General features: G+C 52.5%; 1 protein-coding gene across 5 annotated transcripts in view; it reads left to right on the top strand.

Annotated features, from left to right (window-relative positions):
- MYLK (myosin light chain kinase) overlaps window positions 1–15,531 on the top strand; it is a 176,239-nt gene that overhangs the window by 103,677 nt on the left and 57,031 nt on the right. For 4 of the 5 annotated variants that reach the window (XM_006772891.2, XM_015569904.1, XM_006772892.2 and 1 more), the window contains 2 exons: window positions 2,378–2,494; window positions 10,641–10,727. In XM_006772891.2, coding sequence (XP_006772954.1) covers window positions 2,378–2,494; window positions 10,641–10,727 — 204 coding nt within the window. Of the gene's footprint in view, window positions 1–2,377; window positions 2,495–2,841; window positions 2,935–10,640; window positions 10,728–15,531 lie in introns of those variants that run through there. The other variant, XM_006772894.2, reaches the window with a different exon arrangement.

Genomic DNA, 15,531 nt, shown 5'->3' with positions numbered 1-15,531 from the left:
CTCCTTCTGGAGGTCAGGAATAAGCTGTCCCACAGGAAATACCAGATTCTTCTCTCTGAGCCTGCCTGGGGCCCTCCCCCAGCCCACGCATGTGGCCAGGGGTCCAGGCTCTAAGCAACTGGAAACGCTGCGCTGCCTGCAATGACGCTTTCCCTGGTGAGGGGTGAGGGCTGGGGTCTAAATGCTCCACTTGTCCTGGTGGTCTCTGTACTGTCTTTGCAGTTTGTGCCATTTTGGTTTAAGGCCGAAGGCAGCTGGGGGACTAAAACCAAAAGGCAATCAAGGATCCGAACAGGATGTGCACTGGGCCTGGGTATCTGCTCCCAGAGCCTGTGTCTCAGACGGAGGAGAAATGGCAGGATGGGGTCTGTTTCCTTTAAGCTTCAAGTTTTGGGGCCAGAGGTCATCTTAGCCTTCTGCTGCCCCAGATAAATGGAAATTTCTCTCTCTAGAAGATAGTTAACCTCATTCCTCCATTCCTGTGCCTCACAGTTCATGGTCTCCTGATGAATGTCCTAAAAATCCAACCTAAACTCTTTCTGTGGCAGTTTCTGCAGATTCTGTGTCCTACAGTGAAAGGGATCCCGGCCCGTTGCCCTCCCCTGGGGGAGAACTTAGTGAGGTCTTGCCAAGAGGCAAGGTCTGATAAGGGGGTTGAGGGTGCCGATCAGCCATCCTGCCTCAGGTGGTCAGTAGACTGCAGTTTCCTTGGGGTTTGTTGTTGTTGTTTCTTCAAATATAAGCAAAAGTTATTTGGAAAGTTACAGAGTTAGAAAAAGTGAGCCAGCTGGGCTGCATGGGCTCAGGAAATGAGGCAAAATAATGGCCCTTGGAGCTTAGGAGAGAGTGAGAGCAAAGGTGAGTTTTTGAAGGATGGAGAGGGAGGAAAGGTGCAGGAGAGAGAGAGAGAGAGAACCGAGGTGTCCCTGTTTAAGGCAGACCCAGGTGCCAAGAAGTAAAAGGAACTATTACAACTCTGCTGTCTCTCCCAGCCTTAGGGAGGCGCTCTGGGCAGAATTGGCATCATCCTTCCTCTCTGAATATCCTCGTATTTGTTGGTCAAGTCTGTGCATCTGTCTAATCGAGGGGAGGGTACTTTTTGAGATCAAAGGTCTTTGGGACTTGTGCCCGTCGACCTCCCTTCTGGCCATCCCACCTACACATACACATAGCTCTGCCCACCCAGGGCAGTGGCAGGGGGCAGGGAGGTGGCCAAAGCCATTGCTCCAGAGCACGTGGCTCTGGCTTTGTCCCCCTCCTTGTGTGATGACTGCTCCCCTGACAGCAGGGCAGCTTTGGACAGGACGTCATGCTCTTGGCTTGTAAGTCTCAAGACAGGAACTAGGGAAGTGATTGCTGTCCTCCTCCCTGGCTCAGCAGCCCAATATTCAGGGGATATTTGTTGAGAACAGCCTAGCCAACAGAGACCCAGGATGGGTAAGGACCAGATCCCAGATGCCTGCGAATGTTCAGCCTGACTCCTCCTTCCCCCAACCAGGCCAGAAGAGGAGTGCTGGGGCCAGATAGGCCAGGTGAGAGTCAGGCCATCTCTTCCGCTCTCTGGGGTGACCAGAAGGCCCAGCACTGAAGAGGGGGAAGCTCCAAAGTGCCCCTCAATTCAGATACCATTCCTGAAAAGCCAGCTCCAGGGTCCCAGGCAGATCTCCCCACAGGCCAATGCCCTGCTGGACAGGGATTCCTGCCCTCCCCACCCACCCCTCTGTTCAGAACCCCTATTTCTAAGATGCATTTCCAGAATCGCTGCTGTAAACTGCGCAAGCTCCCTCAGCGGCCACTGTTCCTCACACAGGTCTGTAATCACCTGCGCCGGCTACTGCTTATCTCTGGGTGAAGTCCCAGAAGTCCCAGGTGCGTGGCCTGTGTTGATGGCAGAGACTATTTCTTTCCCTTCTTTCCCTTCTTTTTTTTTTTTTTTTTCAATGTCCTCATAAGAGAACTCTCTAGTTCAACTGTGGGCAAACTATGTCTTTAGTTTTAAATGAATAAAACTTAAAAAAAAAAAAGACCGTACCCTTTTATGTAATCATGTTTACTTTGAATTTATATTAGTTCACACAAACACTCCATCCATGCTTTTGTTCCGGCCCTCCAGTCCAGTTTAAGAACCCATTGTGGCCCTCGAGTCAAAAAGTTTGCCCACCCCTGCACTAGTATGTTCGGGGATCAGTTATTTGGGATCTGAGTTAGAAAGTGCCCTGGCTTTACTCGAGCTAGGGGTTGGTTCCCCCAAGCCTCTGACTTCTGGGCTCCCTGAGGCTGCCCATGTGAATAACACTTGCCTCCTGGGCTCCAGGTTCCAGGGCAGGTATTGGGCCCATACCTGGTCCACTCAACTGTTCTTCCTCTTCCTCCCCAGGCTCCCTCTGCTCCGTCTCCATTGAGAAGGCACTGCCAGAGGACAGAGGCCTATACAAGTGTGTAGCCAAGAATGGCGCCGGCCAGGCTGAGTGCTCCTGCCAAGTCACGGTGGACGGTAGGTGGTGCCCACCCATCGCCATCACGCAATCCCACCTTCACACGCCCTCCTCCCACCGCACCTGAGCAGAATGGCATCAAGGCTGCCGTCACCATCCAAGGCATTCCTTTTGTGGGTGTCAAGTCACCTTTTGCAAAAACACAACAGGAAGGAAAGTGGGAGGCCTGCTTGAGGGTCCAGGGTGGCCTCAGCCCCACTCCTGGCTGCGAGGAGGAGGGGCTCACCTTGCTGCCACCTCTCCCCAGTTCTGGCCCCACCCCCAGAACCTTGCTGAACAGGGAAGCGGGCACAGGGCAAGAGGAGAAAAGACACACCCACAGGAAAGTGACTGCAGAGGATTTTACAAGCCGCCACAAACAAGTGCCCGCTGCTGGCAGGACAGCCCGTGAGGAGTAGGGAGCAGAGCGGGGTCCCTGTGGGGAGGCTGCGTGGAGAAGGTGAGTCGGGCTGTGACTCTCCGTAGGGACAGGGCTGCCTCTGCAGGAAGGAAAAGGCACTAGTAGCACCGCAGAGGGAGGGGAGGAGATGTGGGGACAGGGAGGCCTGCCAGGTCTGCGTGGAGTTTCCCTGATGAAGGGGCCAGACCAGCTGTGAGGAGCTGGATTTATCCTAAAGGAATGCAGGCGGTATGTTTGTGACTTTGTTTCTCCTTCTGAACTAAAGACTCGGAAGCGGAATAGACCTGTGATGGTTCAGGCTACCACCTCCTTTTATAGAATAGAAAACGGAGGCCAGTCAGAGAGGGACAGCATCCTGCATGAGCTTCCCTGGCCCCGGGGGGCCCGGCCAGGGCCAGAAGCCCACTCGAGACTCAGTCCCGTACTCTTTGTTATTTGCTTGGAGCTGTTTAAAAACGTAGTTAGAAGAAAAACAATTTCTTGCCCTTGAAATGCTGGTTAGTGACCTTTCGTGGCACTGTTCAAACTAGTGTCCAGAGAAGGCGTCTGGGAGACCAGCTTGGCTGCTCTGAATGCTGAATGTGATCATTTGGACTGGGAAATTCCAACCCATTTCATTGTCGGTCCTTAAGATGTAGAGTTTTTGTCCCCATTCTGGATTTTATCATCTGCTTTCCTGGTCACAAAAGCTGAGATCTATGATACATAATGAATGGGAGGGAAGAAAAAAGAGTCTTAAAAAGAAAAATCTTTTTAAAAATACACACAATTAAATTGTCCACACAAATTAAATCGTCCACCGCCAACAGGAAAGCTGAAGTTGCCAAATATTGTGCATCTACCTAGTGTTCTGTGGATGTCTTTACCACGGGGGCTCTGAGTCCAAGGAAACAGATTGGATGGGTTAAGGTGTGTAGTCAGTTCCAAGAGGCCTTGGAGCACGTTTTGAGGCTCTGAGTTGGGGTTGCTGTTCGTGGTTAGTTACTCCCAGGTGTGACCTGGGCTGTCACCCACCCAAGTAGATCCTGCTTCTTTCTAGACAGGGGCTGTAGTTTTTAAAAAAAATAGTGTTTCTGGGAACTTGACCCTAGAACAGTGGTTCTCAACCTTCTGGCCCTTTAAATACAGTTCCTCATGTTGTGACCCAACCATAAAATTATTTTCGTTGCTACTTCATAACTGTAATGTTGCTACTGTTATGAATCGTAATGTAAATATCTGATATGCAGGATGGTCTTAGGCGACCCCTGTGAAAAGGACAGCTCCACTGCTCACATGGGACCCATGCTGGTTCCAGCCACCCTGTAAGGCAGCTCAGCCTGCTAATGAGATTATCTCCCTGGGGACTCCCTCTTTGGGTCCTATTTACACTGCTAACTGAGGCAGGGCCCTAGTTCATTCTCCTTATCTGCAAAACGTCAGCACCTTTTCTAGCAACAGCAAGTGGTTTCTTTTTAAAACCAAACTTTGTTTTCAAAATAAAATTTCCCTTTCCCCTACAAGATGCATTTGGGGATTCTTTTCTTTTTAAAAAGTTTTGGGGAATCCATTTTGCAACTTATGGGGCATTTTTGCCCATACATTGGTCTCCTTCTAGTTCATTCTCTTGCTCTCTCCATTAATCTTGATGACCTTCATTATGTATCTCTGGTTCCTGCAAGGAGGCTGCTGCAGGATTTGGCCTCAGGCTGCAGATTGGGAGTTGGGTCTTTGAAAAGAGCAAGGAGGGGGACCTGAGGTAGACCAGCCCAGACACAGGACTGACTCGGCTGCTTGGGTTTTGGTTTGTTTTGACAAAGAGACAAGGGGCAGCCCCCTTGACGTGCACCGGCTTCCCTTGTTGCTGTACTTGGAGATATGTTAGTGTCCTGCGTGCAGGTGGGCTTCTGGCCACATGTAGCTTCATTTTTCCATCAAGTGCAACCTCTGGGAAATAGTAAAGGACTGCAGTCCGCTTACCTACCCCGCTGTGCTCCAGTGGGCTGCATAGGTTCCCTGTCCTTGGTCTGTCTCCTGATCTTCTCAGCCCCCCTCTGCCCCAGGCAACAGCCCTAACTTAGAGAGCCCACTGGGTCCATGCACCCTTTGAAATTTTGGGCACAATTTTGTGTTTGTGGATGAGAGCATTTTTGGAAGAGAGGATCCATAGTTTTACACCAGATTCTCAAAACGAGTCACGAATTAAAATACACTGGAGAACGGCTTGCCACGTGAGGTAACCGTGACTGAATTGTCAGGCCCAGTCACTGTGGAGTCTCTCTCATCCGCAGCTGCTGCCTGATCTCTGGAGAGGACCGTCCTGCATTCCTCCCAAGGGGCAGTGAGGTCCCTCTGCATGAGGATGGAGAACTGCTGACGTCAGGCAGGCTGCCCCCTGCCACCCAGCAGTGCCCCGCTCTCGACAGCCCTGTCACTCACGCAGCCGGTGCCAAACACCATTAAGACTATACATCTGTGGCCAATGTAATGATATAGTTTAAGGCCTCATAAAATGTTTTTGGCTCACTGGCTGTTCTGTATTAACCACACTTCTATCTCCCTCTCATAAGGGAAAGGGGGGTAGTCTTTATGAGGCAGCAGCTCTGGCTGTTTTAGTCATGCTCTGAGTCTTTTCTCAAAGAAAAAGGGTGCTGGTGCTCTTGTGCGCTTTCTTGATTGTGGTCACACTGCCCTTCCTTCCGAGTGCAGCCGAAGGCAAGTGTCAGCTTGTACCACAGAAGGACAAGGAAGCCTGCAGTGGGTGAGGACTTGCCAGAAAACTCACCCAGGAGGAGAAAACGCTGACCTTCAAGGCCCGACGTGTACATTTTTAGTTTATGCGTTAGGAGGGCAGTGTCTTTCTCAGTGAGAAAACCGGGGCTCAGCGAGAGTCAGCAGCCTTCCCCGGTCACAAAGGCAGCCTGCAGGAGGTACAGCATCTCTGGGTGTTTCTGATCTCGACACACACCCTTCGAGCCACCCAACACAGGGAGTCACAAAGGAGTTACCCTGGCAGGGTAACTTGAACCTGGGTATGCCTGGTTCTGAAGCCTGCACATTTCCAAATAAAGCTGGTGTTTTCGTAGGTCAAAAACACTTGAATATTGGTGATGGTATAGTTTAACGCGGAACAAGCATATGATGCACTTAGCGTTATGGCCTTCTGTCTGCGTGCCCGCACGTGGTATTTTGTGGAAGAGCCACACTCAAGGGGCCAAAGAGCCGCATGTGGCTCACAAGCTGCAGTTTGCCGACCACTGGTCTAGTGGATAGTATGGCAGTGTCCACTCTCCGGTAACAGCCCTCCCTGTCGGGAAGTGCTTTGCACATGTGGCCTGAGTGACCCATTACCTCTTATTCTGGCCCAGGTGAGAGGTGAGGGAACAAAGCTCTTCTGTAGGCCAGAATCCCAAGTCAGGAGTCAGAGGACCCCTCAGTACCCTGCCCGGCTAAGGGCATTGGCCTCAGCTGCTGGCGAGGCCAAGGGCTTCATGACCAGGGAGACTTGTGCACGTGTTGGTAGGAGGTAATGTTCCCGTGGGCACCCACACTATCTCTCATCCAACAAATGTGTGGGTGCCCACTCTGTGCCAAGCACTGCTCCAGGAGCTGAGGCTGAACGCAGTGAGCAAAACAGAAGTTTCTACTCTCAGGGACTTGACATTCTAGTGAGGGGGAGACAGTAATGAGGATGAACAGATATATCATAAACTCTCAGGCAATGTCACGTGTTTGGAAAAAGCCAAGTGGGGTAATGGGAGTAGGGGAGGCTGCTGTGGGGAGGAGGATTGCCAGGCCTCTCAGGAAGTGACATTTGAACAGAGACCTGAAGGATGGGAGAGAAGGAGTGTAAGAGGCAGAGGTAATGGTGAGAGCAAAGCCCTGAGGTGAGACTATGCCTGAGACATTCCCAGAAGAACAAGGAGGCAGATGGCTGAGCCTGAACAAGGGGCAGAGTGGCAGGAAATGGGGTTGAGGAGGACAAGCGACCAGATTTGCCAGGCCATGTAGGCTGAACAAGGAAACTGGATTTTATTCTAAGTGAGGGACAACGCTGGACATCTAAAGGATCTCTCAGGTGGCCTGTGGTGACCAGACTCCAAGGGGGTAAGAAGGAGAGCAGGAAGACCCCCTGAGAGAGGCTGAAATGGTCCAGGCAGGAGACAGTGGCAGGTTAGGCTCAGTGGGAGAAGTGGGAAGCGATCAGATTCATCTATGTTGCTGGTAGGGCGGATAGGATTGGCTGATGAACTGGAAATGGAGAGAAAGGGAAGTCAAAGGCAACACTTACCGTTTGTGGGAAGCGTGTGCGGATCAGTGGTGGTACCACCTACTGAGGTTAGAATGCAGGGGTTGGGGGAGCAAGCAAGAGTTCCCTGCAAGCAAGAGTTCCCTGCATGTACCTTCTCTAAGGTACCCATGAGACATCCAGGTGGGCATGTCACATGGCATTTAGATGAATCCAGGTTGAGGACAGAGGCCAAGATGGGAGACAGGATATGGAGAACCATGCACATAGGAGGCCATTTAATGCCCTGGGATTGAATGAGGAACCCCTTTGGCGGTCGAACGACCCTTTCACAGGGGTCGCCTAAGACCATCCTGCATATCAGATATTTACAGTACGATTCATAACAGTAGTAAAATTACAGTTATGAAGTAGCAACGAAACTAATTTTATGGTTGAGGGTCACCACAACATGAGGAACTGTATTAAAGGGTCGCGGCATTAGGAAGGTTGAGAACCACTGCCCTAAGGCGTGGCTGTGGATGGAGCCAGGAAGGAGGCAGAACCCAACATTGAGAAGTAGCGCAGGACAGAAGTCTGCGAAGGCGATGGGATGGAATGGTCCCAATGAGAGGGACAGGAAGAAATCCAGGAGAGAGGGGTGTCCGGGAAGCCAGTGGTGTCATTTTGATAAGAAAGGAGTGATGGGGATCAATGCGTCAAATGATGCTGCCAAGTAGAGTAAAATGAGCCTGGGCGTTGGCCATGGGATTTGGGAGGCTGGAGCTCATTGGTAACCACGACAAGGGGGTCTCAGGGAGTGATAGTAAAAAAAACCTGACTTGAGGCGTATGGAGACTGAGTCTGGAGGGCTGAGTCCAGAACTAGAGTGGAGGGGAAGGGGTGAGGCATTCTCCATATAAGGACACATTTTCCCCTCTATATGGAGGCCCCCATATCCCCCTGCCATCGTCCTCCCCCATGCTTCTTCGGGCACGACCAGACCAGCGAAGGACTCCGGTCCTGGGGCCCAGACCTAGAAATGGAGTTCCATTTCATCAGCAACTGATTAAAATAGACTGAAAATACAAGCTGCTCTTAAACTTTTATTACTATTATTTTTATCCCCTGGGCCTCTGTGTGAGCACAGAGCTGGTTTTGATTAAGCCATGGTCCTTCCAGCCCACTCCTCGCTGCAGTTCTCACGGAGGTCTAGTGGCTTGTGGGGCATGCACATCCCCATGGGGTGGGGGTGAGGCTGCAGAGGGAGGAGGGGCTCCAAGTCAGGGGTGGGCCTGGTTTGAAAGGGAAAATGAGCCCTTTCTTCATGGCCAGATGGAAAGATAAGGTGCAGAGAACTTCTTAAACAAGGCTCGGAGCCCATGGCAGGGGAGTGCACTCACATGGTGTAAAGCCAGCGCCTGAGCTGAAGACAGATGCAGCGGCTGGAAACAGGCGATGGGGGCTGGACAGGGAGGGCTTCCTGGAGGTGGAGAGTTCCAAAGCAGATTTGGAAGGCAGCAGGAGATGTGACGAACAGGAGGGGTGATTAATATGAAACGATCGTCTTTCTGCTCTCCAGAGCACTCCGTATGCATTCTTCTTTGAGCCCCGTAAACCGGGGCCTGGGGAGTGCGATGCTTCGGTTCAGGTACTTCTAACGTGCAGCCAAGCTTGAGAACCACAGAGGTTGACAGATGTGTACTGAGGATTGTGCTGAAGAACGACCACTATGCCTGGGGAAAAACCAGTGTGAGAAAGTGAATTCATCCTTTTCCTGGTGCTCTGTGCTCCTCCATCCATGTCCACATGGACTCTGGGGTGTGGGCCACCCAGTGAGGAGACAGGACAGGCGCGGTGGCCGCTATAGATGGAGGGGACCCTGACTCACCGCGGAGGGTGTTTCTGCTCTTACAGAAGGTGGTAGAAGGACCAGGCAGTGAGGAGTGGAGGCGGGGGAGGGGCTGGGTGTCACGTGCTGCTGTGAAGGACTTGCTCCAGCTCTGTTCCCTCAGCCCCACCCCCTGCCCTGTGCTGCTGCTTGATGCTCCACCTCATCATTCCTGCAGTTTCACGTGTGCAACTCGGGGCCGACTCCCTGGGACCTATGTGCTTCGTTGCCTCCGGAGCCCAGACAATGCCTGTCCCAGGCCTCCAGCCCTGGGTTACCCAGCTAATGCGGGGGCGGGGGTGGGGGGCAGGCATGAGCTGGGGAGGGAAGCCTGGAGGGTGTGGAGGGTTTATATGGGCACATCCACATTCTGGAGCAGGAAAGACCTAAGTGCCATCTAGAAGGAGCAGGGCGTGCAGATAGGAGCACCAAGAATCCCCTAGCTCTGTGCTCCCCACGCCCACCCTCACAGCCCTCAGGAGAGAGCGTGTGTTAGCAGCCAGGACTGCCCACTGGGGAGCCGGGGCAGCAAGATGGCCTTCCTCCCCAGCCAAGCCACAGGAATGTGGCTGCTGCCTCAGCTGGGAAGTCCCCCACCCCCACCCCCAGCTCCTTTCTCCCTCGCCGTTTCCTCTCTTCAGGAGCAGGAAAAGGATGGACAGGAAGGGGCTCTGAGGGGAGGCTCCCTCGCAGCACAGGCCCTGAAGAGCGTGCCTAGTGGGGAAAACACTGCGGCATAGTGATAGCCGTTGGGCCAGCTGCTGCTTATCTGAGTCCCTGGTTGGTTTCCCCTCGACTTCCTAAGGTCCAGTCTCCTCAGGGCCCAGTGAGGGCCTTAATGCCCAGCCCAGCACGATGTCCTGCTGCCCTGACCAGGGTTCCCCTGGCATCACCCACACTGTGCACCCCTGGGAGAGGGGGCATGCGGAGAGGCCTGAGGATTCGTGCACGCACCATGCAGCATTTCCGCTCTGCCCGGAAGGCCGCTGCCACCGCCCACCGGGCCCTCCGTGGCTCAAGGCTCAGGCCAGAGCGGGTGAGGCATGCCGGCCGCCCGCTCGGAGGTCTTGGTCTGGTTTGGAGGTTTGACTGTCAGTGTCCATCTGTGGAAGGAAGCCAAGAAATCAGAGGCTGTAAGGCCTCTCCAGACTGTGAGCCCCAGGGCAGGACCCGTTCCCTCCTTCCTCTGTACAGGAATCCTCTCCTCATAGAGCAGGGTTCTGGAAGCCAGAATGTTTACCCTGAGAGTCAAGACCAGCGGAGGGAAAGGATGGGAGAGGTGAGCCGAGGGCGCCGAATCCCCCCTGCTCCCGTGATGCGGTGTCTGGCAGCAGGTGCCCGCTGTGGAGGGGGAAGCGTTCACCAGCTCCCGGGACAGCCTGTCCATCCATCCTGCCAGGCGGCTGCGCTCTCCACCTGATTTATAAGGCCCCGGGCAGCGGGCAGCGACACTCCTTCTTTGGTGCTCTTGTGGAAGAAGGCCCAGGCGCAGGCGCCCTGCTGGGCAGGCACCGAGGCCCTGGGAGCTGAACGGGGAAGGGGAGGGGGCTGTCCTTTGGTTGGGGTGGGATTTTTATTGAGATGCCTCCTCTATTCATTTCCTTGGGCCACTGCCCGCTAACGTTTGTTGTCACCTGTCTGTTCCAGATGCCCCCGCCAGTGAGAGCGCCAAGGCCCCTGAGATGAAAGCCCGGAGGCCCAGGAGCTCTCTTCCTCCTGTGCTGGGAACAGAGGGTGAGTACCTGGTCAGCTCTTCCCGGGGTCCCCAGGCCTGAGGGCCAGCCCAGGCCCTGCCTGCCCCCGACAGCGCTGGGGCTCCTGGGGACGGAGACCGGGGCCTCTTCCCAGGCCTCCCATCTCTCCCGACCTCCCACAGCCTGCGTGGAGGTGCCCGTCCACCCTCTACCTCACTCAGGTCCTTCCTCCTTCTCCCGAGAATCCTGGGAGCGCTTCTCCTCACCTCTCCCAGTGGGTCTTTCCTGCTGGTGGGTAGACCTTTCTAACTGGTGGCTCTGGCCTTACCACTCCTGGGTGGAGTGCCCAGCTGCCTGACACACCTGCCACACATGCACCCGCACGTTCCGGTGTTGGCCTCAGCCTGCTTTCCAAGCGCTGCCCTCACCTCCTTGATGCCTATTTTATACTCAAGCCAAACTGAGCTCCTCGGGGTGCCCTGGACATCTCTGCATTTTTTCCTTTACACCTTCATTCTGCACCTCTCTCATGGGCCAGGCTCCCACGGAAAAGCCACCTCATCCCTGATGGAGTCCATCCTTGCTCCAACTGAACGTCACTCTCCCCTCCTATGAGCTCCCGCAGCCCTCAGCACCTCCTTTCTGCACGGACCGTCTTCTTCCCAGGGCCACGGTGATGTGTCTGGTCTCCTTCTCCCTCCTCCACTAGAAGTTTCCTGAGGGCCACAGCCAGGCTCAGGTGGCCCTTCTGGGATGACACTGCTGCGCCTGCTCACAGAATGCCCCTCCCCCCCGGAGTCTCTGAGAATCAGGCTGTAGCTGCGCTACCCATGGCCGAGGGGAGGAGGATCCCCTGGACCGCGTAGGGCTCTCCCCGCTCTGTGGGTCTCGGCATCCCACGGCCCACTTACCTAGAGGCAGAAAGTGCAGGGTCCACGGTGCTTTCACAGGCCCAACACTGTCCTAACCTCATAAAATAAGAAGAAAAAATACACTTTAGGTCAAAGAAAATGTTTTCATTCAGAATATTAATGTGTTCGTCTTTTTACCAGTGCAGTTGGAAATATAATTCATATGTTGGTCTATTGATTTATTTTATTTTCTTTTTTCCTTAGTGGAGGAAGGGGCCAGTGAAGGCAAAAGTGCCTCGTTCACAAAGCCACAATGCAGCAGCCCTGGCTTCCCCTACTGATGAATTATTGGTTAGAACTATGCTCCGCATCCTCCAGTTTAAACAGCGGGTGTGGGATTGCTTGAACATCCCTAACACACACTTTCTACATTTAAAAAACAAACAAGATAAGCTCTTACAGACCCATACTAACAGAGGAAAGTGATTGAGCTTCATTAATTCAAGGCTGTTTCCCTATTTCCATTGCAACACAGTGTTCTGTGGCTTAGTTTTACTCTTTTATTTTCAAAGCAGCGCGTGTCCCCTCCTGATGATGAGCTTGCGTCCCTTACACATACTTCAGCCAGGCCATGGGCGGGCGAGGGGTGGAGGGTGTTGGGGGGCCTGCCCAGCCTTCAGTGTGGTGGGTCTGCCAGTTGGAATTATAATTTCTTATGAGAATTTAACCACAGTGGGGAGCCTCAGATTACCAAGTGTGGACCTTTAATAAGTTGTTGGAGGTACATAAACAATTCTAAGAAAAACCTAGTAAAAATGGGTTAATGGTGTTATCTTGCAAAAGGATTTCTTATGCCTGTGCTCTGTCAGTTATGGGAAATGTGAGCAGAAGAGAGGCCGGATCTTAGAAGCGCACCAAGTACCTGTGAGCCAGTCTGGCAAGTCACTCGCCAGCCCTGGGGCACAGCAGGAGTTTGAGCCGGGAGGTCAGCAGCCTCCTGTCCTCAGTGAGGTCCTGAGGGAGGTGAGGTGGGGTCACGGGAGAGCTGGAAGGAGAAAAACAAGCTGGAGATGGAGAGCAGACCCGCCTGGCTCCTCGCCCTGGAAGGGAGGGCTGTGGAGAACTCCCGTCAAGTTGTCATCGTCCAGCTCTAGGGCAAGGGCTCTGACCCTGGCTGCATGTGCGGGTCACCTGGGGAGCCTTCAAACCCACCACTGCCCGGCTGCACCCCAGACTAATTAAGTCAGGAGCTCTGGGTGCGGCCCAGCCCTCAGCATTTGCTTAAGCCGCTCCAGGTGGGCAGGTCAGGCTGGAAGCCAGCTGTCCCAGGAAAGCCGGGCCTGCACTGTTGGCCTTGAGAAGCCGAAGGGCTCTCCTCTGTAGCCTCCCTTAAGTTCAGCGGTTCTCAACCTGTGGGTTGCGACCCCTTTGGCGGTCAAACGACCCTTTCACAGGGGTCACCTAAGACCATCCTGCATATCAGATATTTACTTTACGTTTCATAACAGTAGCAACATTACAATTATGAAGTAGCAATGAAAATAATTTTATGGTTGGGTCACAACATGAGGAACTGTGTTTAACGGGCCAGAAGGTTGAGAACCACTGGTTAAGTTGGACACCTCTGGGCCCCTCATGCCCACCCGCCCAGTTTCCATGCTGTAGGGAGGGAGCACGATGCTCAGCTCTGCAGTGTGGAGGCTGGAAGGCTGGGCTCCTGCCCTGCAGCGGGAGCAGGAAAGGGGCGCAGTCCCCAGTGCTGCTAGGGGAGGGTGGGGCTGGCAGGAAGGGCTGCATCTCTAGAACATGCACACATCCACCAGGGATCCGCTCCGCAGACACTGCTCGTCTGCTAAGGGGAATTACCTCTGCATCGAGAGCCTTCCTGTTAGAATTGCAGACATGTGGCTTCATGTACACCACTGGCCACTTGGAATTCCTCTGCTGGCCCGTCCCCTCCCCCAACCTCCATCACCCCAGCCTGTTGCTCCTGGAGGCACCTGAGGAGGCAGCTGCCCAGAGATAGGAAATGAAGAGGATGTCTCTTAGGTTTGCACCGCAGTTCTTTTTTCTCAGCCGGGGGGGGGGGGGGGGGTTGCTTATTAATTGCCTAAGTTAAGTATACATGCATTCTTGTTTAGACCTTTTAAACAGTATCCAAACATACCAAGTACTATGTGAAAGGCCTCTTTCATCTACCTCCAATTCCACTCACCTCAAATATATCGTAATTACTGTATTCTGTGCATTTGCATTTATATATGCAACTATATCACACGATCTGGGTGTCTCTGCAACTTGCTTTTTTTTCTCTCACCATTGCCATTCCCAGGCCCAGATATCTGATTCCACGAGAAAGCCCAGAGGCTCGAGTCCCTGAGTGGCCTGGCTGTGTTGTGTTCATTTTTGTCAAAGGCTGGGAAGTACCTAATGTAACCAGGAAATCCATCTTTCCTGCCAGTGACCGAGGGAAGGCTGAGTGGTTTTCTTGTCAAACAGATTGTGGCCAGATCCCTTCTGCAGCCCTCCCCTCCGCAGCCCCGCGTTCAGTCCTGTAAGTGAGCTGTCAGGTGTGAGTGGACAGCTCTCATCCACGCGGGGACCTGAGAGCCTGGGGGAGCCCCACCATTGCTGAGCTGGCCGGGCCCCACCCACGGGCGGGCAAGAGGAAACTGACAAGTACAAGTTAACCTGCCAGACACCCAGTCGCAGGTACAGGAAGGAGTGAGGAGGGGTCCTGTGGGAAGATTTCAGGGTAGGGGAGACTCTGGGCCAGGCTATAAGGGAGGAGAAGAATGTGGTTTGATTGAAGAGGAATGATAACATTATTGGAGGGAGAGACTGCACCGATGCCATAATGAATATTGTGAGGACTCCTGACTTGGAGGATCGTTTGCTCGTCATAGAAAATAAGCATTTATTGAGCGCCCGTGCCGCAGGCATCTTCTTGGGTGCTCAATCTGTGCCACTTCAGGCAAGTCTCACCCTACTGAGCTGTTTCCGTTTTACAGATGAGCCAAGCTGAGCCTTAGATAACTAACTTTTCCCGCCCAGGGTCTCACGGCGAGTGAGATGTGAAAGTGTGAGGCCAGCCCTGCTCTACTCTCCTGCCATAGCAGTCACCTGCGCCTTGGCGTAGCCTCAGAGCCACACTTTGTGTTGTCCACACAGGCTGGGCAGCACTTCTGTCTGCGCTTGGGGTGCAGAGGTCTGACTGTCATTGGAACTGGCGGGAGGAGAGGGGGTGGTGGGCGGGAATGGCATGCTTCCCTGGATCTTGAGACCTGTCAGGGTGTTTGCTGCATGCCTCTCAATGGGAATTTTTAAATAACTTTATTTGATATAATTCAAATTTGCAGAAAAGTTGCAAGAATAGTACAAGAAGCATTTATATACGCTTTACTTAAATTCAATTATTTACATTTTGTTGTATTGTTTTACTCTGTATGTATATATTCATATATATTTGTCATTCATATATTCATACAGCTATATATTTACAATATATCTTATATAGATGATATGCATACATATTTTCCATTCATCATATAGATACACGTACCATTAATGAATGAATTAGAGACATTATGCCCTTAATCTCTAAACGTCTCATTGTATATCTCCTAGGACGGTGATGGCGAACCTTTTGAGCTCGGTGTGTCAGCATTTTGAAAAACCCTAACTTAACTCTGGTGCTGTGTCACATATAGAAATTTTTTGATATTTGCAACCATAGTAAAACAAAGATTTATATTTTTGATATTTATTTTATATATTTAAATGCCATTTAACAAAGAAAAATCAACCAAAAAATGGGTCATAGGTTCGCCATCACTGTCCTAGGAACATAACCACATGCAGTTATTAAAATCAGGAAATTTAACATTGACCCAATGCTGCCATCTAGTCCACGTCTACATTCAATTTTTGTCCATGGTCCCAATGTCTTTTACGACTGGTCTTCCCCTCCTGATGGGCATTTAATGGCAGCGC

The sequence above is a fragment of the Myotis davidii genome, unplaced genomic scaffold (genome assembly GCF_000327345.1).
Source record: "Myotis davidii unplaced genomic scaffold, ASM32734v1 scaffold745, whole genome shotgun sequence".
NCBI classification, from domain to species: domain Eukaryota; kingdom Metazoa; phylum Chordata; class Mammalia; order Chiroptera; family Vespertilionidae; genus Myotis; species Myotis davidii.
The sequence above is the reverse complement of the archived record's forward strand: the minus strand, read 5'-3'. Positions and strand labels throughout refer to the sequence as shown.